Source organism: Cebus imitator, unplaced genomic scaffold (assembly GCF_001604975.1).
Source record: "Cebus imitator isolate Cc_AM_T3 unplaced genomic scaffold, Cebus_imitator-1.0 Scaffold77, whole genome shotgun sequence".
NCBI lineage: Eukaryota > Metazoa > Chordata > Mammalia > Primates > Cebidae > Cebus > Cebus imitator.
The window spans coordinates 599,739-626,197 of record NW_016107392.1 but is presented as its reverse complement, the minus strand read 5'-3'; the positions used below and the strand labels follow the sequence as shown (position 1 = coordinate 626,197).

Sequence of the window (26,459 nt, the reverse complement as noted above, 5' to 3'; positions counted from 1 at the left end):
AATATAACAATTATGTTTCATGGTTTTTAAAATCAAAATCTACATTTATGTATGTTGTCACCTCAGTATTACTAATAAAATTCAGAAGACAAAAATTGGCATTTGAAGTCTATGACCACAAAAACATTTTTATTTCAATTCAAAAATTTATATGGAAAAAACAGTATATGAAAAGCATATACTTCTTTCAAAGATATATATTTATTTTTGAATATATATTTATTTTTGAAAGAAGTATATGCTTTTCAAGCAAAAACTATATTGCATTAAGATAAAACTCCATAATAACAGAAAGAGAAAAATTAGTTCACAGAAAAAAATAATGTAAAACTTCTGATTGTTAAAGGAGAGCATATGTATTTTTTTAAATGGATGACAGGATAATAAAATATGATTATGATCAAAACATGAGATATCAAAACATTAAATTTCTCAGATACTAATATTTCTAATATGCTGGAAATTACATCCTTTGCAACTACTTGTAACCTGTAAAAAATTTTAATGTGCAACTAAAATATACAAGGGGATATACAGATTTCCACATTCTTTTACAAAATGTGTCAGTAAAATGCTTGGAAAAGCATTATATTTTAGATCTCTAGGTTTTTCACAAATACTGTCGAGGACTGGCTACTCTTTATGGAAGGGACTAAACTACATTTATTTTACCAATGTGAGAAGACGTATAGAAACTCAAGGAGTGAAAAACTAGTTAAAAAAAAAAAAAAAGTTCCCTGAGCAACAAGACAAGATGACACAAAGCATGCTCTAATGGTCAGCACTCCATTCAGTTTCATAGTGGACTCAACTTTGAACAGCTTATCTGGCTCATCATTTCAAAGTTGATAGTCATTTGAGGGAAATAAGAGGGGAAACTGTTAGGGACAAATACACTGACTGAAACAGAAAATTAAAATAAACAGCAAGGGGAGTATGTGGTAGGAATACAATTCTAAAAAGCAAGAACTCAGAAGGCATGCTAGCCTGGGACCATTTGGCACAGGGTCAAAAAGACCAATAACATTATCAGACTCTAAAGATAATACCATCTGGTCATAATGATAATTCTGAGTCATTAAAAAAGGGTTAAACTGTGCTCTGTATATTCTGGAGAAAAAGGCTAATTATAATATGATTAATAAAGATGTCCATCAAAAGTGTCCTTAGATTGTGTCAGTAAAGTATTTTTAGAAAATTCACCTGCATGGAATACCTTGCTTTTGGAGTATGGCAAATAAAATCAACTGATACTGCATCCAAATCTTACCTGCTGGGAATTATCACCGTTCCCTATACTGAGAGAATCTGAAGGTTTGTCAATGGGGCTGTAAAAAGAAAACAAATCAAATAAAATCAGACTAAAGTCATTTTCTGACAATAAAAACAAACTCCTCAAAAGCCCCAAAAAAAAAAAAAACCTGAAAAAAACCAGACACTTTACTATCTTAACAAACGTTTATTGAAGTACTGAGAAGTAAAACATTACATTAAATGTGAGGACACAAAGAAGTACAGGTTGAGCATCCCAAATCCAAAAATCCAAAATCTGAACTGCTTCAAAATTTGAAACTTATTGCACACTGACGTGACACTCAAAGAAAATTGGTCACTAGAGCATTTCAGATTTCAGATTGTCAGATTTGGGGTGCTCACCCACTAAGTATAATGCAAGTATCCCAAGATCCAAAAGAAAAAAAAAAAATCTAAAACTCCAAACGCTTCTGGTCCCAGGCATTTTGAATTAGGGATATTCAAACTGTATAAAAATCTCTATCCTCAGGAACTTACATTCTAGTTAGATGCTCCAAAAACAATGGGTAAAATAATAGCTTATAAGGGGAAAAAAGGTATTGCTTACAATTAACAAATCAAAGGTCTAATCTATCATTTATTTTTGTGCATATAATAAATACATTCCCTTTTTCAGTTTTTGAAGTACTGACATTTTTCTAGGTGCTTGACAGAGGGCATAAAAGTTCTTGAATATTCTCTGTAGATTTTTAAGAGCAATATATTTAATATTTCTATATACTAATCATAACCCTAGAGAAGGCATGTGAAATGAGACAAATGAAACACATTTGTGCAAACTATTGATTCAAACAAAAACATTATCATTTTATTTTCATATAGAGAAAATGCAGTATCATGGTAAAGTAAGAGAATCACTGACATCAAATCCATTTTATCTTATCTTACTTAAAGACAAAATAAAATCTCTATAATCACTGCAAAAGTGTACTGACATCATTCCTATAACTAACTTTATTTAACTTAGCACATGAACAAAAATAGTCATGTGTTACTTAATGATGGGATACATTTTGAGACATGCTGGTAGGTGATTTTGTCATTGTGGAAACATTAAAGTGTGTACTTATATAAACCTAGATGGCATGGTCTACTACACACTGAGGCTATATAGTGCCTAGTGCTCCTAGGCTGCAAACCTGTATAGCATGTTTTGAATACTGCAGGCAAATGTAACCTAAGGGTAAGCATTTGTGTATCTAAATATATCTAAAAATAGAAAAGGTACAGTAAAAAGGTTATTTATAACTATATTGGACCACTGTTGTATATGCTAGGTTATTTATAATTATATTGGACCACTGTTGTATATGTGGTCCATCCATTATTGACCAAAATAACACATTGTTATGCAGTACATGCCTGTACCATTACTCAAATGTGTTGTTCTGATACGTGTAAGGAAAAAAATTAAGATTTTAAATTTCTTAAAATTATTTTATTTCCTGAAAATATATACAAAGTCCCCTTTCAAAAAGGTGACTTACTGGTACCATATTTAATTGTTCTAAAAAAAAAAAAAAATCTAACAAGGGCTAGTACGCAATCTGAATCCCAGGTGCATCTTCTGCAGACATTGCCATTTGTTCTTGATTATAAGCAAACAGATTTGAAATTTACTTAAAGAGCATTTTTACTTACTATTCATAAAATAGCAACAAATCAATGAATATTAAGTAATGTGGGTAATGCAAACAGTTTAAAGACATAGCCCTGAATTCACTAAGTTGGGGAAAGGAAATAAGTGCACAAAGAAGACAAGTGCAGACAAACATCATCCAGTGCTTTTATCAAATGAACTGTTTAAATTAAAAAAATGCCATAAACCTTTAGAAGAGAGCAAAGCTACCACAAGTGGGACAATTAGGGAAAGTATCCTAGGGGAGTTCAAATTTAAGTAGGTCCTTAAAAAGATTTACCCAACAGGAGAAGAAAGAGAGGAAGAGGAAAGAACAGCATTAAAGGTAGGAATACCTTCTGTGTCAAGGGTCAAAAAGTTGGAGACAGTGTTGGGAGAGCTTAGTAATTAGTTTAGCTAATATACGGGATAGCTGAAATAATAATGGAAGGTAAGGACAGAAAGGTAAACACAGGTTACACTCCAGAGGCCACAGAAATGACCTAAATAAGCAGTGTTTTAGAAAGATTAATTTGGTGGTGGAACATAATAGTGATAATCCAAGATAAACTTGCAGTAATACTATGGTAACAAGGGCTTCAAGTTGAGAGAAAGAGGTAGTAACATAAATAAAAGGCTAAAAGAAAGATATCACAATCGACAATTTCTAGTGTCTGGATCTTGATTCACCTTCCTAGCCTCCATCCAATTTAGCGTTTCCATAAGAGCACTAAATAATAATTTTCAATATAAATAACGTCTTGCTACTGGCTGGGGCAACAAATGAAAATATTACATAAAAAATAAATCTTAAGGATGTTTCTGGATTACAACTAATTAGAATAACTTTTATCACCTTGTCCACCATTCTAACTGCAATTTCCCTACGTACTGATTCATAATACTTTATGCTTTACCTGGGAAAGTTTTATCTAAGATGTTTAAAAATTTGTAGATTGTGTTATCTAGCCAATAATAGCTGCTGAAAAATCAGGATTATGGCAAGAGACCAGCAAATTTATGTTCTACTCAGTTTTACTACATTCTTCTCAATTTATTTTAACAATAACTAACAAAGGAAAAATAAATGAAAAGCTTTAAGAGTAAAGATATAACTAGAAATTATTTTATTTTCTATGTGGGCTATAACAAGTCATTATAGTTATACCTGATATTATATTAATAAGTGGAGCTATCAGTGGAAAAGAAGAAAAGAAAGATAGAAGAATACCTGAAAATACATAGGTAACCCCAATAGAAAGAAAAAGTACATTTACAAATTCCAATTAATGTGAACTCCTTGTTTCTCTAATGGCTAGAGAGAAAAGAGTTATCTCGAGACTACTACCAACAGGTCACAGTCCTCACAACTCCACTGGCATCAGATGCAGAGCTTCCCTCCCCATTAAGCACGGTGTTTGCTTAAGCTGTGGTCATATTAATAAATTTGTTTTACTTTCAGCATCCACCCACCCATTATCGTGCCAAGAGGGTAAACTGCTAAGAAAATGAAAACTTTAATAAATACCATATTTACTCATGAAGAGACACCTATTCCATGAAACAGGCTATTCCCTGGTCAAAAATTGCCAGGTTCAAATGTTATCAGATATTAGAATTTGGGTGCACTAAGATAAATTGCACAGGGCTTTTTATTTAAAAGCAAAAATAAACCTACAGCTTTTCTTAAATCAACCTCTTTCTACCAAACTAAACAAAATTACTTGCATTTTGAAGCTGAAATTCTGTTATTCATACCATTTTCAATGGGAGAGATTCTTTTAAAAACCCGTTTGTACAGCATAAAGCAGTGGGGCAGAAGCTGCCTAGTAAGGGAAAAAGCTAGAAAGGTGTTTGAAAACTGAAGATATCAATTCTGTCCTCAAGGACATAATCAAAGAAAAGCAGATAATATAAACTGAACTAAAACAAAGACTGATAGAGACAAAAACAGAGGTTGACAATCATCTCTGAAAAGGCTAGGAGTTAAGAAGACTGACTACACCTATACTTTACTCATACACTGAAACTGTCATGATGCTAAGAGAAGGAGAAATCAAGATATTAAAGTCCATAAATACCATGCAGTTCATTGAAAAGTACTAGATTCAAGTGGGACTAAGAAGTACTAATATCAAATCCGGCCTCATAACACACTCATAACACAATCAAGGTATTCCAAGAAGGCAATATTGTATGTATAAATCCCTGTAGATAAAAGTTCAAAAACATAAATTTTCATACAAGTGATCTCACTATTTTTTTTTTTAAGTTTCAGTCCCAAATTGTTTTAAAAAACCATGGTGAAACTACATCTTTTTTTTTGAGACAGTCTCGCTCTGCTGCCCAGGCTGGAGTTCAGTGGCATGATCTCAGCTCACTGCAACCTCCACATCCCGGATGCAAATGATTCTTGTGCTTCAGCCTCCCAAGTAGCTGGGATTACAGGTGTGTGCCACCATGCCCAGCTAATTTTTGTATTTTTAGTAGAGGCAGGGTTTCGCCATGTTGGCCTGGCTGGTCTCAACCTCCTGGCCTCAAGTGATCCACCAGCTTTGGCCTCCCCAGGTGCTGGGATTCAGGTGTGAGCCACAGCACCTGGATGAGATTACAGATTTCTTAGGAGCAAATATTTGTAAATTAACCCAAAAGTGTGACAGAGCTTTTTAAAATACATACACACACAAAATATATACATATTTATTTATTTAAAGTAAAAAGTATATATCCAGACTCCAACACTGGGAATTCTGATTCAATTAGCCTAAATTGAGGTGTCTGGCATTTGATGATCACTGCAACAGAGAAGAGGAACACAATGAAAAGGCATCAAGACTCCTCAAAGTCTCTCAAATTATTAGATTTCACAAGTAGAAGGAATCATTAAAATCAAATGTAAATACTTTGTTTTACAGATTAAAAAAATCAAATTAAAGACTGTCAGCAAACAGGTAGTCACTGACACAGCTGAGTCTCAGTTTGGATCTGTGGATGTTCGGCCAAGTTTTGCTTTGTTCTAACTTGCCCCTAAGGTAATGCTTGAATTTTACTTTCTTTTACTACTTCTGTAATGGTGATGCCAACCAAATTACTAAACATAGTCTCATGATTGCTTTTAAAAATTTGCAACATAAACCAATTATACAGTAGAAGAATCAAAGAAAAAACATTTTCAAGGATGGGCGTGGACTAAGAAAAATGTTAGCAGAATTGGTTCTTCTGCTTACCAAATGCAGAAGAAAAATAGTCCAAGTGATTTATTAATTTTTACTTACATTTTAAACATAAGATAAAATTTACTTACATTTTAAACATAAAATTTACATAAGGATAAAAGTCAATATAACAGACATTTCCAAATTTCACTGTCAGGTTACTATCTATATAAATAAATAATCATTTTGCTTCTAAATTAAATACTCCTATCTATATTCATTTCAAAGTATCTATCTTAATTTTCCTGTTTATCAGAGTCCCTAAGTAATTCTGAGATATTTTTAAACACTTGCTAACACAAAGAATATATTCAAGTTATCAACAGGTAAAACTTGCCTTTACAGAATATACTTTGACACAGGCTTCAAATATACATAAACATCTGAAGTATTACTTTGCTACTAAAACATGGCCATATCTAAGTGGCATAATTAGCTATTAGCAGAGCAAGAAGCTGGGTGCAGCAGCATGTGCCTATAGTTCCAGTTACTCAGGAAACTGAGACAGGAGGATCACTTGAGCTCAGGAATTAGAGGCCAGCCTGGGCAACACAGCAAGATCCTGTCTCTTTAGAATAAATTTAAAAACAAAAAAAAAAAGGGCAAGAAAATATGCCTCATTAAACCTAGAATGATTGTAGTTATGTAAATATGATTTTAATTAGAATTCCCTCATAACCCCATGACCTACTTAACATGAATGAAAATAAATGTTTTGGTAACTATTAATAAGTACAGAGCATTAGTTGTTAATAATAAAGCTGAAATATGGACATCTACTATCCTAAACATATCACAAAATGTGGTAACCTTTCAAAAACAGCAAGTCTCCACTTATTTTAATTTTGTATTTCAGTAATACACTTAATCTTTTTAAAAGATTTAAGTTAAACCTAAACACACAGCTTCTCACTTGCTTCACTTTTATTCTGGGAAATAAGGGCAAACACAACCCTATCTCTACGTGTTCCTCCCACACACACTCATTCCACCCCACCCTCTGGGACAAATACTTTAGACAAGTGGTTCTAATTCTTTTTTGACTATATTCGACTTAAGTGGGGCAAGATACCCCAGTTCACTTATTAGTTTTCCACTGTATATGCATATGTAAACTAACTCTGTATACAGCCAAATATAACATAGGAAGAAAACTTTTCAAGAGAAAAAAGGAAGATTCTGAGATATATAAACTCAGAAAAATCTAGTAATACACTGATTTTAATGAAAATATAAAAATCTTAGCAACCTTTAACTCAATTTACTAGTCCATTTCTCATGGCTCCTGGCCATACTTTGAGAATTACTGCTTTATTCCACTCCTGAATTCATCCCAATCTATCTATAGGTTATCAACAGACAAGTGCCCTTTACACCATCATTTAATTGATAATTATTTTTAGGTCAGTCCTCGCTCAACAAAAATGTGCACACATGCAAAATTCTACAAAAAATTTCAGTGTTCACAAATATCCTTAGGCCTATTCATAATCTAACAAATCTCTATTTGAGGCTTTTTTCTACAAATCTATGAACCACACCTTTTCTAAATGTCAGGGTATGAGAACAGAATTCATGCAGCGACCACTCCCATTCTGCTGAATAAGGTATTTTAACTATACCTTTAGTATATCAGAGATTATACTTGATTTTTGGTAAGAATATAGCTGTATTTTTATTTTAAAAGATGTATACTCCTTCTCAGATGTAATAAAAATTGATAAATTCTTATAGAAGTTTCCCTTTCACCTTTTCTCTAGCTAATTCATTACTGCCACCAATCTGTGGCTCAGGGAAAGTTTTGCTAAAAATAACATCAATTCCTTGGAATTTACAATCCATCCACTGTATCTGTCTTAAGGTAATAAGCCTCAAGCACCAGAGATTTTCAAGATCAAACTACATACAGTTATGGCATGGTTTCATTTAAATGAATTTAATTTATGTTTTAAAAAGTTTTTCTAAGGGTTGCTCTTAAGAATTTTACATCTTGTAGACTGAAGAGTGGGAGAATGAGGCGAGCTTGGGCTTTAAAGTGACAGAGACTTTGGTCAGAATATTGTCTACCGCTTATTTGTGTGGGATACTGGTAAACTGTTTAAACTCTCTGAGACTTGGTATTTTTACCCTCAGTAAGAAAGCAATATATACCACACAGGCCTACTGAGGATATTAAATGAACTCAAAACTTTTATTCCACCCTCCTTCCACCTAAGTCTAAAGCTGAACATCACCATTTCCTCAGCGATGGCTTGTTTCAGCCACAATATCAAGTCATAACCATTTACAATGAGTGATCTGCATACCCCATAATTCTTGTAACTAGGCCTGCTCACTGTCTTGGGCACAGCAGCCTACCTAGTTACTATTCCTTTCACAGTTGGTACTTAAATAGCATCTCAATCTAAATGAAGATATTTCAAAGCCCCAAACTTAAAAACAATAAAATATCCAGTCCTTAAGCATCATTACTGCAAGGCTTCATCACTTCCCTCTCTCATTATTTGTATTCATCATTTCAAAGCAACTTATTCAATCCACATATATAGTTTAAAACTCATTATGACTGATATACTCTCAAATTCATAATAATGAAGGGGAACAGATGACAAATTCCTTTTTTAGAATTTTCTGCTCACTAGGTGAAACAGGAATAAAATATAGAAAAATTCACTTACTAACACATATGTTAGTGGGACAATGTCAGAGTTCAGTGAGGATTAATACCTATGGTACTCTTCAGATTTGTACTCTGGTTTAATTGAAAATAAGAGAAAATCACATTTTAAGCTTAGGGTCTCAATCTACAAGGTTCCAGCCCTTGCTTTCTTGCAATTCTTCCTGTAAAACTGCTACCCACTATCTAGGAATGCCAAGAAATGTGAAAATGAAACCCTTCTTTGAGTTTCTTTTTTTCCTAGCAAGTTTTAAGTCTTAACTTACTTTGACGAAAAAGAAACCTATCTCTTGGGTAGGACCTTTGAAAGAGTTACACTGCTCATCACACTAACTTGGCAAGTCTTTCCTGTGAGAAGAAATCTTACCTACAAATTCATCCCTACTACCTACTGCCACTGTATGCCTACCCTGGGTGATCGCAATGTGGAAGTAGAGATCAAAGGAGACCTTCAATATGACTGACGGTCAGCCAAAGGCTTACTCTCTGTAACTTGGGCCATTAATTGTCATTTAATAAACTTGTGCAACTGCATTAAAGCAGAAAACCACCCCTACCTCAGCACACACAAAAAAGTTTCTATATCATGCACTTATGCAAAGCATGTACACCTATGTCAAAATTCATTCTGGCCAAGCATAGTGGCTCATACCTGTAATCCCAGCACTTTGGGAGGCAAAGGTGAGTGGATCGCTTGAGCCCAGGAGTTTGAGACCAGCCTGGGCAACATGGCGAAATCCCATTTCTACAAAAAAAATAGAAAAATTAACTGGGTGTGCTGGTGTGCACCTGTAGTCCCAGCTACTCAGGAGGCTGAGGTGGGAGGATCATTAGAGCCTGAGAGGTCAAAACTGCAGTGAGATATGATCACACCACTGCACTTTAGCCTGGGTGACTGCAAGAATCTATCTCAAAAAAAATTTTTTTTTTATTCTGGTCCCAGCTGAGGTTCAGTAGCACTGGCTTTGGGCAATATTATTATTTGTTTACTTGTTTTATATTTCCTCTTTTCCTCCCGTTATCCTCCTTTACAACTTGTGGCTCCTAGACATTCTCCTGCTATCAACACAGTTACGAATGTGCTCTATGGACTACCTGACTATACTTTATATAAAGGCAAAGTAAATAAAATATTAGTAAATCTATTAATAACTGATCACAAAAATAAGTAAATGATGTAGTTTGAATGTATGTCCCCACCAAATCCCATGTTACACTGTAATCTCCGATGTTGGGGATGGGGCCTGATGGGAGGTTTGGGATCATGGGGGTGGATCCCGCATGAATGGCTTGGGCTATCCCCTTGGTGATGAGTGAGCTCTTGCTCTGAGTTCACAGGATATCTGGTCATTTAAAAGTGTGTGGTACCTTCCCCCCAACCCCTCCCTCTTGCTTTCCACTGTATGATGTGCCTACCTCTCGCTTTGCCCAGGAGCCAAGTGATGTTGGCACCATGCTTGTATAGCCTGCAGAACTGTGAGCCAATTGAATCTCTTCTCTTTATAAATTATACAGTCTCAAGTATTTCTTTATAGCAATGCAAGAATGGATTAAACACAGTAAAAGCTAACTACTTGTCTACTTGTTATAAATGTCAAAGAGACTTTTGGTAAATTCCAATATTCATTTCCAATTTAAAGGAAAAAAAGGCTCAATAAATTAGGAATAACAAGGTATTTTATATTGTGATTATAAATACTTATCTCAAGTAAATGATCAAAATCGTCCTTAAAGAGTAAATAAAACACTAGAGATATCCCCATAAAAGTAAAGTATGCAGTAAGAACACCTGTTAGTGCTACTAGTCTAACACTATTTTCTCATTTTTTAGCCTAAGGATTTTTCAAATAGACGTAGGGAGATCCAATACAATAAAAGAGGAAAAAGAAAATCTTTCCTGAAAGGCACAAGAGGGATATGCTATGTTAATGGCTGGGAGGACTCAATGTTTTGTTTTTGTTTTTGTTGTAGAGACAGGGGTCTTGCTTTGTTGCCCAGGCTGCTCTTGAACTCCTGGCCTGAGGTGATCCTCTGTCTTGGCCTCACAAAGTGCTGGGATTACAGGCATGTGCCACCACACCTGGTCTCAGTGTCATAAAACATAAATTCTTCCAAAGCTGATTTATAAATTAAATGTATCTTGAAACACAAATAATTGATCAACTGACTGGGGAAGTTCAGATCTCTAAACTCATATAAAACTTTTAAACACACAAATAAAACATGGTCAACATATAAACTCACAGTGCATAAAAAGTTCACTCAGTTAATCAAATGCAAGTTAAAATGAGATGGCTTTTTAAAAAAATCAAATTGGAAAGTATGCAGAAGGAAAAACAATACTCAAGCCAAGGAAATAGGTACTCTGACTCAGCAGTTCTACTTTCAGGAACAATCAAAGCTATAGTTATTTATATATTATAATATGATTATAATATATGATTAACATTTATATGTAAAGATGTTCGTCACAGTGTTATAAATAATATCACCAAAGTCAACATAACATACAATAGCAGAAGACTGGCTTAATAAATTTAAAATATGAACATATAATGAAATACTACGTAGCCATCAAAATTATGTTTTAGTGACATGGGGAAATTATTCATAATAATGTGTATTATGTTTTCAAATGTAACAAACCAAGGTACTTAGTGTAAAATGGTACATTTGCATTCACAAGAAGAAAAAAAGACTAAGAAAATACACAATGCAAGAAATCAGTGTATAAGAAAATAAATAATACTTTAAAATTTTATGTTTTACAATAATTTCTATTTATTCATTCACTCATCTTCCAACCTCCTTAGGGTTGCAGGTGGCAGGGCCTATCCTAGGAAATCAGAGGGCAAGGCAGGAGCCGACATTGCCAAGGTGTCCTCACACACATAAACACTCATACTCACTCACAGTCTGGACAATCTGGACATGTCAATTCACTTAACGTGCACAGCTTTGGGATGTGGGAGGAAACCCAGAGAAAACCCATGCAGGCATGGGGGAACATTCAAAGTCCACAGAAGCAGTGCTCCTAGCTGGGAATTAATTTTTTTTCTCATCAACATTACAACAAAACAACACTGAATGAAATGATGTTATTGAAGGGCATGCTGTACACAAATCACTTTCAGTGAAAAGCTCTGGGTACTGAGATCATATGCAATATTTATTTTATTCTGTATGCTTTCATAAATTTTTCACATTTCCTTGGATAAAAACATATTAGCTTTATATTCAAAAATAACAAATGTTATCTCAAAGAGATCATCTCAATTTTAAATTTCTGCTCTGAAGTCACTAGGGGCTAAAAACCCAGAAAATGACTTAAATTAGAATGACAACATTTTTAATACAAACAATGATGTGTATAAATGTTAAAAACCACTGTTTACTACAATAACTTCATTCTTATACCAACCACTACAGAGGTGGCAACCAATAAGGTAAGTAATAGCATATGGTTTGTCATAAAATAACTATACAGGGCTAGAAAAGGGTGGGTACAAATGATTAAAGGAGAAGATCAAAGTTTGTCAAACCAGAAAGATCTGTTTTGACTTAGTTTTTATTTTTAGCTTTGATATAAACAAATTTTACATAGTTTACTATACAATAACTTTACGTTTTGCTTTGTGGTCTATTTTATATTTATATTTACATACACATATGCATAAATGTATGTGTATAATTAGTATTTAATAATCTAAATAATTTTTACTATCCAAACAAATAAACACAGACTTCAAAATTTAAACACAATAATGTGTTTTTGAAGAAACTGACTCAGATAATAATCTATGTAGTTATTATCAGGTACATTTAAAAATAGTTCCTACATTATTTTAGCACCAAATAGACACTGGGCTATAATATTTAACACCTAAACATTAAAACATCATTCAAACAAACTTAACTTCAGAATTTAAAAAAAGACCATCAACATACCCAAATTAATTACAACTATTTACTTTTAAAATTCACCTGATGAACGTTAAACTCATCTAATAAAAAAGAACAAACTAATCAAATTTAAAGAAAGTCCAGGATAGAATAAAATTCGCAAATTATTATATTTATTAAGTATATGCTTTTCTGACAGGCCATAACAAAATATAATCTAAGTTATGAAAATCACTATATCACAATGAGACTCTCTACTGAAGACTATAAATTTACTTACGCACTGGCACAATATAGTTTACCCAAAACCATGCTGGGGTGGATGACAGGAGATGCCCGGTCTTCCAAGATGCATAAGATTCTGAATATGGGATACTCCCTTAATTTACGGGATATAAAAGACTTAAGTGATTCCTGGAACTAGATATCCTTGAATATTTGTGTCCCCAACACACAAGGCTTCCTTCAGATAACTCATGCTTTCCCTTTTATAATATTTATATACAGTAATTATATCCTTGATATAATTAGGGGGAACCTCAATTTGGTCATCAGAGCCTTTTAATACCTAAAATCCCTTAATTTTTTCTTTAATAAGGAAAGTATTCCCTGGGCTCAGAGTAGTCTGTGAATCACTGCAAAAGGTGAACTCATCAAAAAGCTAGTCTGAAGTGTTACCAGGGAACAGTAGGCAGCAAACATTCAAACCCAGAAATTGTGACTCAACATTTCCCATATAACTAAACCATTCTGCATAAATGACAGACCTTGTCAACAAGGCTTTTGCCTGAAAAGATCTAAAATGAAGAGATCAACTGATAAGAAGGTAAGATGTCTGACTATATTAATATCAATACTTACGTATCATACCTCTGCAGTGGTGTCACTTTGTTCTTATTTTTATCAACTGAACCCGTAGATAGCTGAAGAAAATTGGGATTTAATTTATATAACTCTTGAAGTAGCTTCTGTTCATATTCTTGGTGTTTACCTGCCTAATGAAAGAAATTAAAACTGCAGTGGGATTCACAAAATGGCTGGTATAAAATACTGAATAATCTTCTTATTAAACATATTCTAAATAAAACAAGATATTTTTAAATAAAACATTAAATAAAATTTAAATAAATTTTTAAATAAAATAAGAGACGTCTGTGAGGTTACAACAAAACTTCTAGATCAATGAAAGTCATTCCAACAAAATTAATGATATATACCCCATAAATTAAGGCATTTCATCAACCCACTTATTGTACAGAAAAGCATATTAAGGCGAGAACATTTCGCTAGCTCAAAAAGTGTAAGGTCCACTTTAAACCTACTTCCAAGTCTTTCATGTAAGTATTAAGTCTTGTAACAGGTCATTACTGAGTTTTCTGAAAAGCAGCAAAAATTCATCAAATGACCTCCTTTTTAATTTGGAGATTAACAGTTGAAGTAATACACAGATGAACAGTTTTTACTATATTCTTCATTATCTTGACACTAAGTAAAACTTGCATTAATTAGTTTTTACTTTCTCTTTTCTTTCTCTGTGGTTATCAAAAGTAAAATAAAAATGAATGTATTTTAAACTCTAGACCCAGGGTCAGCAATTTACAGCCAGTTGCCTATTTTTGTAAATAAAGTTTTATTGGAACACTGTCATGCTACTCATTTACATACTGTATTTGGCTGCCATTCTGCTACAAAGGCAGAGTGCAGTAGTGTAGCAGAGGCAGAGTGAAGTAGTTGTAACAGAAAACTACATACATAGCTCAGAAACCCTAAAATATTTACTAACTGGCCCTTTACAGAAAAAGTTTGCCCATCTCTGCTCTATACACAAGAGCAGGCTGTGCTTACTCTAGCTGGGTAGATGTATATCAAAAGGCAATGTCACAAACATTATGGGAAAAATTAGTCAAAGATTGCCTGTGGAAGCTAATAAGACACAAAAATAAATGATAATGAAATTACTTTGACTAACATTTTACTATTTGCACGTATATCATGACTGGAAGAATATTTTTACTTACCTTCAGATATGTTAATTTTTTTAAATTATGGTCTAAATAGATGTTATGCAACAAAGCCAAAACAGAACAAACCAAAACAATAACAAGGGCAATTGCATTTAATTGAGCATAATTGTATCATATATACTGCACAATGCATCGTTCCCTGTTCTGAGAGGCCACTTGCTTGTTTCACTTGGACCTATAAATATTTCCTATGGCACTAAATTTTGAGTTACGCAGTAACAAGAAAAGATTTTCTGATTTTTGCCATAAAAGTATTCAAATTTCTTTTCTACATTGAGAAAGTGTTTAAACAACAACAAAAATAATCCCCTTTTAAAGTAATTTTAAACTCAGGTAAAGAGCAAGATAAATTCAGGACAACATCATGAAATGAGTTTTAAATTATTTTTTTTAAAATACATTTAGATATGAAATTTACATTTTTAAAACATGAGAAGTCTCGAAAATTATTTCTGGAATCAATTCTTCAGGAGATATGGCTTTCACTAATATGTGTGGAAAGCCACGAAGAGCTCAACTTGATATTAAAACGACTCTACAGGGGCAGTTCATAAAGACAGGTTAAATCCCATTACAAACAAGTTCCAAAGGACTACCTATACATTTTATTTTATTGTTTAACACTACTTTAAATGAGATCAACTTGGTGGGACTTAGAAATTGTGATATACAGAAACTGACAGAAAATATGAATAAAGTATACCCTCTATTAGATACAATTTAGTTTGAAATGGTTCTACCTTAGATTTCATTCAAGAGGGTTTCATCCAAAACACAACAACAACAAAAAAACAAAATAAAAAAGCATTTATTAAGAAATCAGTAAGTCATCTGTCCTTATTAAATATCAGATAGACCTTATTTTAACATTGTTTTTGAATCATAAAGACCACACTGTCAAGAAACTCCAATGTATTTATTATAATGGGATTTAATCTGTACTAGCTCCAAGTCAAAAAAAGGTAATACTCCATTTAACAATCTTTTCTTAACGGAGCCCCTACCAGACTTTCTCTAGTTTGACCTGGAGAATGAAAGGTAGCAATGAATGCCCCCCACCTTCTAAATGAGAAGTATTCCTGAAAAGTCCACAGCAACAATCTGAAGTCCTCATCTACAATAGGGAAGTGCAGCATTGTGCTTTGGTATAATCCTCATTTAATATGTCGTATGGTCAACATTTTTACTTGTTAAGGCATGTTTATACTACAAATTGAAAGGAGACAGGAGAAGAGGAAATGTAAAAAAGAACATAGGATATTAAGCCGTCAATTCACCCTTTATAGGATACTGACTCAGTGGACACTTTCAGGGAGAGAATAATTTTATAAAAATAATATTAGTTTATCAGTATCTTTTGACAGAATATTATTTTCTAGCAAGCTCTGTAAAGAGTATAGATTAGTTTAACAAATAATTACAATATCCCATTTAGCTTTCATTTTGTGGACATTCCCCTTAAAATAGCATTTCCCAAAGTGTTTTTCTGGTCAACTAAGTTCTGGTTGTAAATTACCTTCAAGGATACGTATTAGCATATTAAGGACTCTGAGGAAGTCTTAAAGCAAAGAAACCTGTTCATCTTCATTAATTTAGCATTTCAAACTTAACTGACCACAGACCTACTGTTATTGTAACAATATCCTGCAGAACTGACCTTCCATTAAACACTGTTTGGAAAATGCTACTTTAAAGTAAAATCAGTTTTTACAAAATCAAGTCCTTAATTTTTGCTTTTGCAATTTTAACTAATAAAAAAAATACTCCCTTTTCTGTAAAGTTGATAATTCATATGACTTTACTACCTGCATTTCCTCTTTTGTGAAGCTGGCCGCCTCATCCCCCAATTCATGAAGATACATGCAGTCGGGTTTTGGACACTGCATATTCTTTAAGAAGTAACTGCAGTATTTTGTTGTACCTAGAGAGGCCTGCGGGAGGAAGAGGGGTAAAGGAAAAGAAGACTCAACGTGAACTGACAACACAATGAGAATCTCCATGTTTAGTGTTTTCACATCACCTAAAATGAGGCACCAACATGACAAAACAAAAAGTATGGCTGCAAATACTAGAGAACTATTATTAGCAGGATTTATTATAGATGAGGCTCATTTGGAAAAAAAAAAAAAAAAAAAAAAAAATCTGTCTACGGTATTCAAAACTTGAACACCCAAATCTTCCCTAGATATCAGGAGAGTAGATTTAAAAAAAAAATCTGTTCCATCTTATGAGTGATTAGACAAATTTCTTTTTCTAATTATGCCATCCTTCTTTCATTGAGAGTAAAGCTTTGTTTAGTGGGCCTCTTCACTCAAACCTGAATCAATGTCCATATTTTAAGGACAAAAGATCAGAACGTCTACATATTTCTGATGAAAATAATGGTTCTATTTTCACAAAATAAGATTTATGTAAAAATATGATATTTTAAAAGATTATCCCCTAAAAATGAATGTGTTTATTCCTAACTGGTAAAACAGGACCCTACAGAAATCAGCAGTAAACAAAGTAGCTATAATAAATGGTATGGAACCCTAAGGTAGACTCTTCAAATTAACTGTCAAATTTAATATATAAATGCTCGGTTCTCCTCTACTTACTATATTTTATCTCTTCTCCCTTAAAAAAAAAAAAAAAAAAAAAGAATCAAGAGCACTATATTACCTTAAGTGTTCTGCCATCTACTACCACATTGTTGACACACTGTATGGCTCTGAGAGCATCTTCTGACCGGATATAGGTTACATAAGCACTGGCACTTGGACCCTAAAGTGAAAAGATCCCATTCCACTGTTATTAGCCTCAAATTAAACAATACTAAAAAAAATTCTATTGCAACCTAGGGAATTCTAAAGACCTTGACGATTACTATTGCTAATGACAATAATTAGTAGTAATAGCAATTTTAATTAAATACTAAACTAGCTCATTTCAAAGTAATCATACTCAATGAATTTTATCTGATTTTAAGAACACTGTAATATATGTGAATAAAATATTACTTTGGCTTGGCATTTATTTTTTTAAAAAGTCATTTGACAGGCTCATCAAGGTTATAAAAAATTAAAATTTAGATTTAAAAACAAGATTTAAAGGCTGTGTCAAATTATGTTCTCAAAAATAAATGCAATCTGGAGAACTATCTGATAACATCAGCATAAGAAAGACACTATTAAGTTTTCAATATCTGAAAATATTACAGATTAGAAATCATTATCTAATCGTCATCTAATTATCATATTGCTTGATAACAGACTCACCTTCCCCTCCCCTTCACTCCATTACTAAATGTTTGTTTTACTATTTCCCTCTTATTATATCAACTGTAAGCACCAAAAAAATCCCCCACCCCACCAACAGAGGTCACTACACTGCTTAAGTCCTTGTCCCTCAAGCTTTCTAATCACAAAGAGCAAAGTTTCCTTTGGAACAGCTCAGGTCAAGCCCAGACCATAGGGAGGAAAGGCAAAATTCCCTAAAATTAGTTACCTGTGAGCCTGCATATGATGTGCTATTATTGATGACAACTTTATGTATTTTACCAAACTTCCCAAAATATTCTGGTCGTTTTAAAACCTATAAAAGAAGAAGAAATAAGGTATAAACTGTCCCCATTTTCAACAGCTTTATCCTTATAATGGAGACATTCATCACCCCTCTTCAGCAAAAGGAAAATAGTAATTTTTAATGTTTTCTAATAAATGTGACTACCTCCTAATTGCAGTATGTGTAACTAACCTACAGGAAATCAAAAGAGTCCAAAAGCTATTCTTTTCTTGACCCACTGAATAGAAACTGAGACTCACTAAGTTTGGTATTATCTACTATGTTCTAATAACTGTTCCAATAATCTATGGGATCTTACCTGTACAGTATTCTTAAACACAAAACAGATCAACGATCTTAACTACATTCCCATTAAGAGATGATCCTTATAAAAAAGCAATTCTTCAAAAACAATGGCCAAAATTATGTATTAAAGGTAGAGATAAAATTGAAAGAACAGAGACAGTCTATTCATAAATCTACTGTATATAAAATTTGATATATATTAAAACATTATTTATAAATTACAAATTTCAAATAACAGAGTGTCCACTCAACCCTCTATGCTTTATGATTTATCACTGTGCATATAGTTTCCTGTGTCAATCAATTTTATCATTTCTCATCTGTCCCATGAGGTTTGTTTCCTACTTTTCCTGGTATGTAACATTTGGGAAACAAATTTATACATTTCTTTATTATCTGGTTACTTCTTAGAGGTTATTTCCCCTATGTACCTCATCTGCTTTACTTTGTGAACATTATATGCATTCTTTCAGCTTCTCCTACAAACTTAACCTTGGCTAATTTGACCTGTAAGTAGCTTGATAAAAACACATCTCCCATAATTTGCAACTACCTCAAAATTCTGTTTTCCTAGAATGTATCTTTAGACCTACTGCTCCTATAATCTCTCCAAATAGCAAGCTCTCTCCAAATGAAAGCTTTCTGCATGTACCTATTCATGTGTGTATAAAGTATTTCTTTCCATTCATATTTTATAATATTCTTATATACTTATAATTTAGCTATTATGTTCTGCATTTGATAGAATCAAAGCTTCATGAATAAATCTATGGCTGGTATATCATTAATTCTTAGTCTTCCACCTAATTAATAGTAATTAATCTTACCATATTTTATTTTAGGTGCTTGTAAGTATAAGGTTGTTATGTTTGCTGCAGCCAATTCTAATGGATTAGAAGGTGAGGTGATTACACTGGGTTTCAATCTTTTTTCCACCCAAATCTCCTGAGGGATATGATAGTAATAGTAGCTAGCACAATGACCCTTAGGTTATTTGTAGCAAAGTCTCAGGTTGATAAAGAGAGAAGAGCAGAAGAGCAGAGCTTGAAAAAGCTTTCTGGAACTGCATTCAATATTCCAGCTGGATGCATACCAACTCAGCAACCAGCCTCATAGCTAAGACATCTGCTCTAAAGAGTTCAGGCTGGTCACAGGTTGTCTTGCATCGGCATCATAAGTTTATGGCGGTAGTTCTCAAGAGGGCAGTCTGGAAATTTGTGAAAGCTTTTATTGGGGGAGACTGTTAAAGTGAATGGGAGAGACTACTGGTGTTCAGTGGATAGGGACCAGAGATGTCTTACAAGGCTGAGGCTAGCCCCATACAACATAGAATGTCCTGCTCAATTTCTAAATGTCCTACAAGACAGGCATGAAATTGTTTATAATTGAGCCAGAAACAAATTCCATATTATACATAATTACAAAGTTTTTTCCGAGTTGTAACATACATTGAGTTTCTAGGAAAACAAATAACATGTAATCAGGGGATGACTACACATGCTTCGTTTAAAATTTTACTAAGAACTATCTGAGAAAAATTACATTATTGATGTTCCATGGCACCTGAGTAGCCAATGCATACACCTGTAACAATCTGCATTTGTAGTTGTCACAGTCCATGATTTTCCAAATAGATACAACTAGCTTACTTCGTTATTACATAGGACAAAATAGTACGTTAAGAGCCTCAATATGTAAAGAAATCCTTTGACAATCTCGTTAAAATTCAGATTCAGATCCAGTAGATCTGAGTCAGGGTCAAAGAGTTTGCCTAATAAGTTCTCCGGTGAGGCCAGGTGCAGTGGCTCACGACTGTAATCCCAGCACTTTGGGAGGCCGAGGTGGGCGGATCACAAGGTCAGGAGTTCTGTCAGGAGTTTGGTCAGCCTGACCAATATGATGAAACCCTGTCTCTACTAAAAATACAAAAATTAGTCGGGCGTAGTGACAGGTGCCTGTAATCCCAGCTACTTGGGAGGCTGAGGCAGGAGAATCACTTGAGGCAGAGGTTACAGTGAGCCGAGATCACGCCACTGCCCTCCAGTCTGGGCAACAGAGGGAGACTCCATCTCAAAATAAATAAATAAATAAATCAATTAATTAATTAAAAAGATTTTTCCTGATTGTATTTTTGCTATACATTAAAAAAAAAAAAAAAAAAAGTTATCTGGTGATATTAATGTTACTGGCCCAGAGGCCACATCTTGAATAGCACGGTTCTAGAGTAGAAGTGTCCAAGGATTTATATGTACAAATAGTCTTTTTATAATTACTTTCCTTTTATTCCTCCTTTATATATACTTTTTCAAATTACGTGTGTAGACAAATTATATTATCAAGAAGTCATTTCATGAAAGTCAAAGGGTGTTAACATTAGTTTTTAAAAAGTAGACACTCAAGTCTGATAAGGCTGAAGGCCAATGGTTTATGGAAACGGTTTCTAGCCAATATTTGGGTGTTAACACCTTTGTAACAATATGAAATTGGTATGTAATTATATTTACACTGCAGCCAGAATGGTACTGTCAAAGCACAAATCTAGCCATGTCACTGTTCTTAAGAACATTCAAAAGCTTTCCACTGCCTTTAGGATAAAGTGCAAACTCCTCAGCATGGTTAGAAAGCCCTTCATGATTCATTACCACTTACCTTACCAACCTTATCTCTGACCGCTGCATTCTAATCTTCCAGCCAAACAAATCACTTGCAGATTGAGGTCTTTCTCATCCAGAAGCACTTGTACAGTTCCTGTGCCAGAAGCACTTTACCCCAAAGACAGCAGAGGGGTATACAGCTCCCTCGCAAGGTTGAATGCTATCCCTTGTGCCTTCACAGCACACAAAACTTCTCATACTGTTACTTTTGTAAAAAGGAAGGTACTACTTACTATCTACTACTGCTTGATTATCAGTATATGCTCAGTGTCTTAATGCCTGCCATATTGTAGGTACTCAATAAACACTTAATGAAAACCTAAACTATCTTAGCATTAAACAAAAAAAATTACATGGATTTGTAATACTGGTGGCCCTCAAAGTATTAGCAAATGGCAAGTGGTTGATAAGAAATACAATGCCCAGGCAAGGGAAAAACAATGAATTTAAACTTTGCATATTAACTTGGATACTCTAGATTCTGCCTAAACAAATAGCAAAATAGTATTCTAGTGAACAAGGGTATGGAAAGTAGACAAAGCACCCTGTACATTGGCATATTATCTATACACTCAATGTCATATATGTACTTCACAGTGGGCCAGTTTCCCTACTAACATAAAAAATAAAAGGCCATTGGATGGAATTATAAATGCCCAAGGGCATGCCTAGTGACCAAAATGTCTACACTCCTTGGGAAAACAGTCAAGTATTCATAGACACTACAGAGAAAAAAACAAAAACTTGGTAATCAGATGGATGAATGAGTGAATAAATGAATGAATGGATGAACAAAAGGGCAATCATCAACAAAGAATACACTGTAATAGGAACTGTAGGATCATAGGCAAGTCACTCAAATTCCTTTTGCCTGAGTTTCTTATTTGTAAAATGAAACGTGGTGTCTTTAAAGTCATATAGTTCATTAAACAGGCTGCTCTTCTGGGTTACCACATACACCCAGGACTCTCTTCTTTATGCACTGCCTAGATAACACCTATTAATTCTTCAAGCTGACCCTAATTATCCTCTCTCAGAGAAGCTTTCCATCAATCTCCACACTAGCTAAATATTCTAATACATGCTCCCACAAAGCTGTGTGCTTTCCTTTTATAAATACTCAGCACACATGTAAGCACTTAAATTCTGTCTTTCTTACCAGTCTGTAAGCTTGTGTCTGGCTTGCCACCTACTTCCCCCCAACCCCATCCTACCCCCCAGCCCCTCCCAAGGCACCCCCCATCCCATCAAAGTACCTAGCAAATGGTAGGCATTCAAGAATTAATTTGCAGAATGAATGAAATAGGTCCTCACAAATCTAAAATTTTAGGACTTAGAAGGTGATCATCATTACTTCTAATCTAATCGTTGGCTCTAATTACCTCGTCTTCTAAGATCATTTGTTTTACTATTGACCAACAAATGAATACATTTGACAATCAATCTTGGTTTGAAGTTTTCTGGTATGCAAAAATTATTTTCAAAATAAGCTTTAATTGTTCCTAAACTCTCCGATTCTGTTAATCAGAATTAGGTCAAATATCAAATTGTTCATCATCCAAAGACAATTAAATTACAAGGATCCTTCTTTGACTTAAAAGTGACGCTAACAATTTGAACCTTCTTTTGAGTTTCCTAGTAAAGCCAACTTTTAAGTTTTCCAAATACTAAAAAGATTAAAAAGATAAATTAAAAGAATTTTAAAAGATATTATTTAGAAGTGGTACTATTTAATAAAAAGCAAAACACTGTCTCTGGTCTTCCTGGACTTTCAAGAGAAATAAAGGAAAGCAACTATTTGTTTTATTTAAGAAAATCCAATGCCCTCTCACCAAAAAAGAATTATTTCAAATATATAAAACTGGTAGAGCATATTTTTACGTATACTTATAGACTCATGATAAAGTACTCTCTCTCAGTGGTCACCACTTAGATTCTCAGTATAACACTTCAGATAAATCTTACTAGAGTTATTTGAAATGGAAATAAGAAATCTCTTTTAGTAAATCAAAAACTCTTATAGGATCAAGCATGGTGGCTCACACCTGTACTCTCAGCACTTTGGGAGGCCGAGGCAGGTGGATCACTTGAGGTCAGGAGTTTGAGACCAGCCTGATCAACATGGTGAAACCCCATCTCTACTGGAAAAAAAAAAAAAATTAGCCGAGCATGGTGGCACATGCCTGTAATCCCAGTTCCTGGGGTGGTGGAGGCAGGAGAATCTCTTGAACCCAGGTGGTGAAGGCTGCAGTAAGTCAAGATCGTGACACTGCACTTCAGCCTGGGCAACAGAGACTGTCTCAAAAACAAACAAACAAACAAACAAAAAAGACCTCTTATAAATCACATACCCAAAAAGAAGGGGTAGGAAAACTTATAATCCAAAAATCACATTCAGTCAATGCCTTAATTTCATCCAAATTCTGGATGCTATTTCATATGCCTCCCAGTATTACAGCTGTTCAGATCCAAGATGCATTAATAAAAACAGCAACATCCATATTCAAGAGCTCTCAAATCAAGATAAAAGCTTCATTCATTTACTGGAATTGCAGTTTCAGAAAGGCAAAAGCAGATTCTCGGTGGGGGGCAGTGGCTCATGCCTGTAATCCCAGCACTTTGGGAGGCCAAGGCAGGCAGATTGCTTGAACTCAGGAGTTCAAGACCAGCCTGGGCAACATGACAAAACCCCGTCTCTACAAAAAATACAAAAATTAGCCAGATGTGATGGCATATACCTGTAGACCCAGCTACTTGTGGGGCTGAGGCACAAGAATCACTTAAACCCAGGAGGTTGAGGCTGCAGTGAGCCATGATCATATCACTGCACTCCAGCCTGGGTGACAAAGTGAGATAGTGTCGCCACCANAAAAAAAAAAAAAAAAAAAGTAGATTCTAATCAGTAAGATTAGTAGTAGTAAACAGAGACATAAATGTCCACTGGTCACTGGTTAGAAGAGTATACAGAAATGCCTTGTGGTTAGAAAAAAAGAAGAGTTAAAAGACAGAGATAGGAGGATTAGTGCAAAGTTGAGGTGTCATTCAAGGAAACGATCAAAGGTGAGGTAGGATTCTGTCTGCCTGGGGAATAACCACTACCTTACTCTAAAAAAAGGGAGAACTGGCTGCTGAAGCTGAGTCATAGACCTAAAATGAGCTCTCTGCTGAACATTTCTTACTGAAGAAGACTTTTTCTGTATAAACTCTAGACCACTCCTCCGGATTTCAAAAGAACTTGGTCTGCTGAGTATCATGTAACTACTGACTGCCAGCATCCCTGGACCTAGGTCCTAGTAATTCTTGAGTTGCCTCCATGTTTAATGTCCATGACAGATCCTTCTTACTAATGTCCCTGACTTTCGCAGGGTCAAAATCATTTCATATTGATTTTGAAGCCCTGTATAATCACAACACATATAAGCTCATCGTCAATAAAGATTCATTTTTTAAAATTAATTTTTACAAAAACAGGCTTTATACTCCTTAAAGGTCCTCCTCCTTTGGCCTTTAACATGCTCAGTCAAGTCCAAAGGTTCCTACCTCTGTAAGCATGTTCATTACACTCTTTCCTCTGATTGGTACTATGCCAAACATTACTTTACACTCTTCTCAAGGATCTTTTGGAAGATTCCCCCAAAACAGCTCTCTCCTACCAAGTAAACATTCTGTCTGTCAATTAGCTTATATTTGCCTTCTCAACAATCTAGTCAGTATCTCATGGTATATCAGAAACTAAAAATTAGCAGATGCATATCCAAGGGCCTCAGGAAAGTGTGAGTTCAACATTAATAAAGCTTGTGATGGAAGGAGAGAAAAAAGAGGTACTAAGCAAGTTAAGCGCTCTCCTCCCGCTGAAGGAATGACAAAGAAATTGGTCCTTTATTTCACATTACCAAATTTTCCCTCTTCCCACTAACTGGTTTAAGTGAGTAAGTAAGGAATGATGACACAGTATAGCAACGATTTTGAAAAACCAAGAATTACTACTTGGGCAGAATTTTTAAAATCCAGGTTACTAAAATCTCTAGTGGGTTCAAGTAACTGCATCTCCACTGTTGGTCCTTATATAGACACAGAAAAGAGGAACGAACCAGAGTATTCATGTCACGCGTTAGCCTAAACAGCAAAATAGAATCATTATCCAAGTTTCACAGGCTGTTAGCATGTAAAAAATCTAGTTCAACTCCTTAGTTTTACAACTGAACAAACTGAAGCCAAGAAACACTAAGACACTTGCCTAAGATCACAACTGGTCATTGGTTTCTTAGCAATTATTAAAAAGTAACTTACTATTTTCTCCTTCAAGATATGTGTTCAGAGGAATCACACAATTGAGCAGGGTCAACTATTATTTCCAAATAAGACAAGCAAACACAAAAAATATCAAGATGACAAAGAAAACAAGAGGACTTACCTCTGGGTCTGCTAGGCGCTGAGACAAACCTACAACAAAGACGAGGTTTTTTTGTACGACACGTACACTTGCCAAATGTTTGCGATTTTCTGATATTTTCTGTTTTCTCTCATTTTGTTTCTGTTTTTTCTCATTCTTTATCCTTTGCAGTTCTTCCTGGGAGAGTGGTTTATAAACTGCTGGGTCTTCTGGATATGGCTTTAAGCATGAAACAAACATAAGAAGTTGGCATTAAATTAAAAAAATTAAAAAACTGCATAAGCAATTATCTGATTCTGGGTGGTGGGCATGTGGTTATTTGTTACATTTTCCCTTTATCAATGTTTTAGTTGCTTAAGATTTTTTCTTATTTAATTTTTTTTGGAGGTTAGCACAGACCACTTTTAGTGCTAAAACTTAACATCTATGGTTTAAAAGCAAAACAACAACAAACCAATCGTGACATTCCCCGCAGTATCTAACACAGTTTATGGGAAGATTCAGCTTCTAAGGTGCTATGTAAGAGGGAAAGAGGCCAGGCGCAGTGGCTCATGCCTGTAATCCCAACACTTTGGGAGGCCAAGGTGGGTGGATCACGAGGTCATGAGAGCAAGACCATCCTGGCCAACATAGTAAAACCCTGTCTCTACTAAAAATACAAAAATTAGCTGGGCATTGTGGCAGGCGCCTGTAGTTCCAGCTACTAGGGAGGCTGAGGCAGGAGAATTGCTTGAACAAGGGAGGTGTACGTTGCAGTGAGCCAAGATCGCACTACTGCACTCCAGCCTGGGCAATAGTCAGACGTCTCC

The 26,459-nt window shown here is 34.5% G+C and overlaps 1 protein-coding gene across 7 annotated transcripts in view; it reads right to left on the bottom strand.

The window, feature by feature from the left end:
• Window positions 1-26,459, bottom strand: part of CNOT4 (CCR4-NOT transcription complex subunit 4) — a 146,212-nt gene that overhangs the window by 35,739 nt on the left and 84,014 nt on the right. For 4 of the 7 annotated variants that reach the window (XM_017532512.2, XM_017532515.2, XM_017532517.2 and 1 more), the window contains exons 3-8: window positions 25,672-25,869; window positions 18,241-18,327; window positions 17,416-17,517; window positions 16,557-16,682; window positions 13,589-13,722; window positions 1,271-1,328 (exon numbers count right to left, since the gene is read on the bottom strand). In XM_017532512.2, the coding sequence (XP_017388001.1) occupies window positions 1,271-1,328; window positions 13,589-13,722; window positions 16,557-16,682; window positions 17,416-17,517; window positions 18,241-18,327; window positions 25,672-25,869 (705 nt within the window). The remainder of the gene's footprint in view (window positions 1-1,270; window positions 1,329-13,588; window positions 13,723-16,556; window positions 16,683-17,415; window positions 17,518-18,240; window positions 18,328-25,671; window positions 25,870-26,459) is intronic. The other 3 variants (XM_017532513.2, XM_017532516.2, XM_017532518.2) reach the window with 1 other exon arrangement.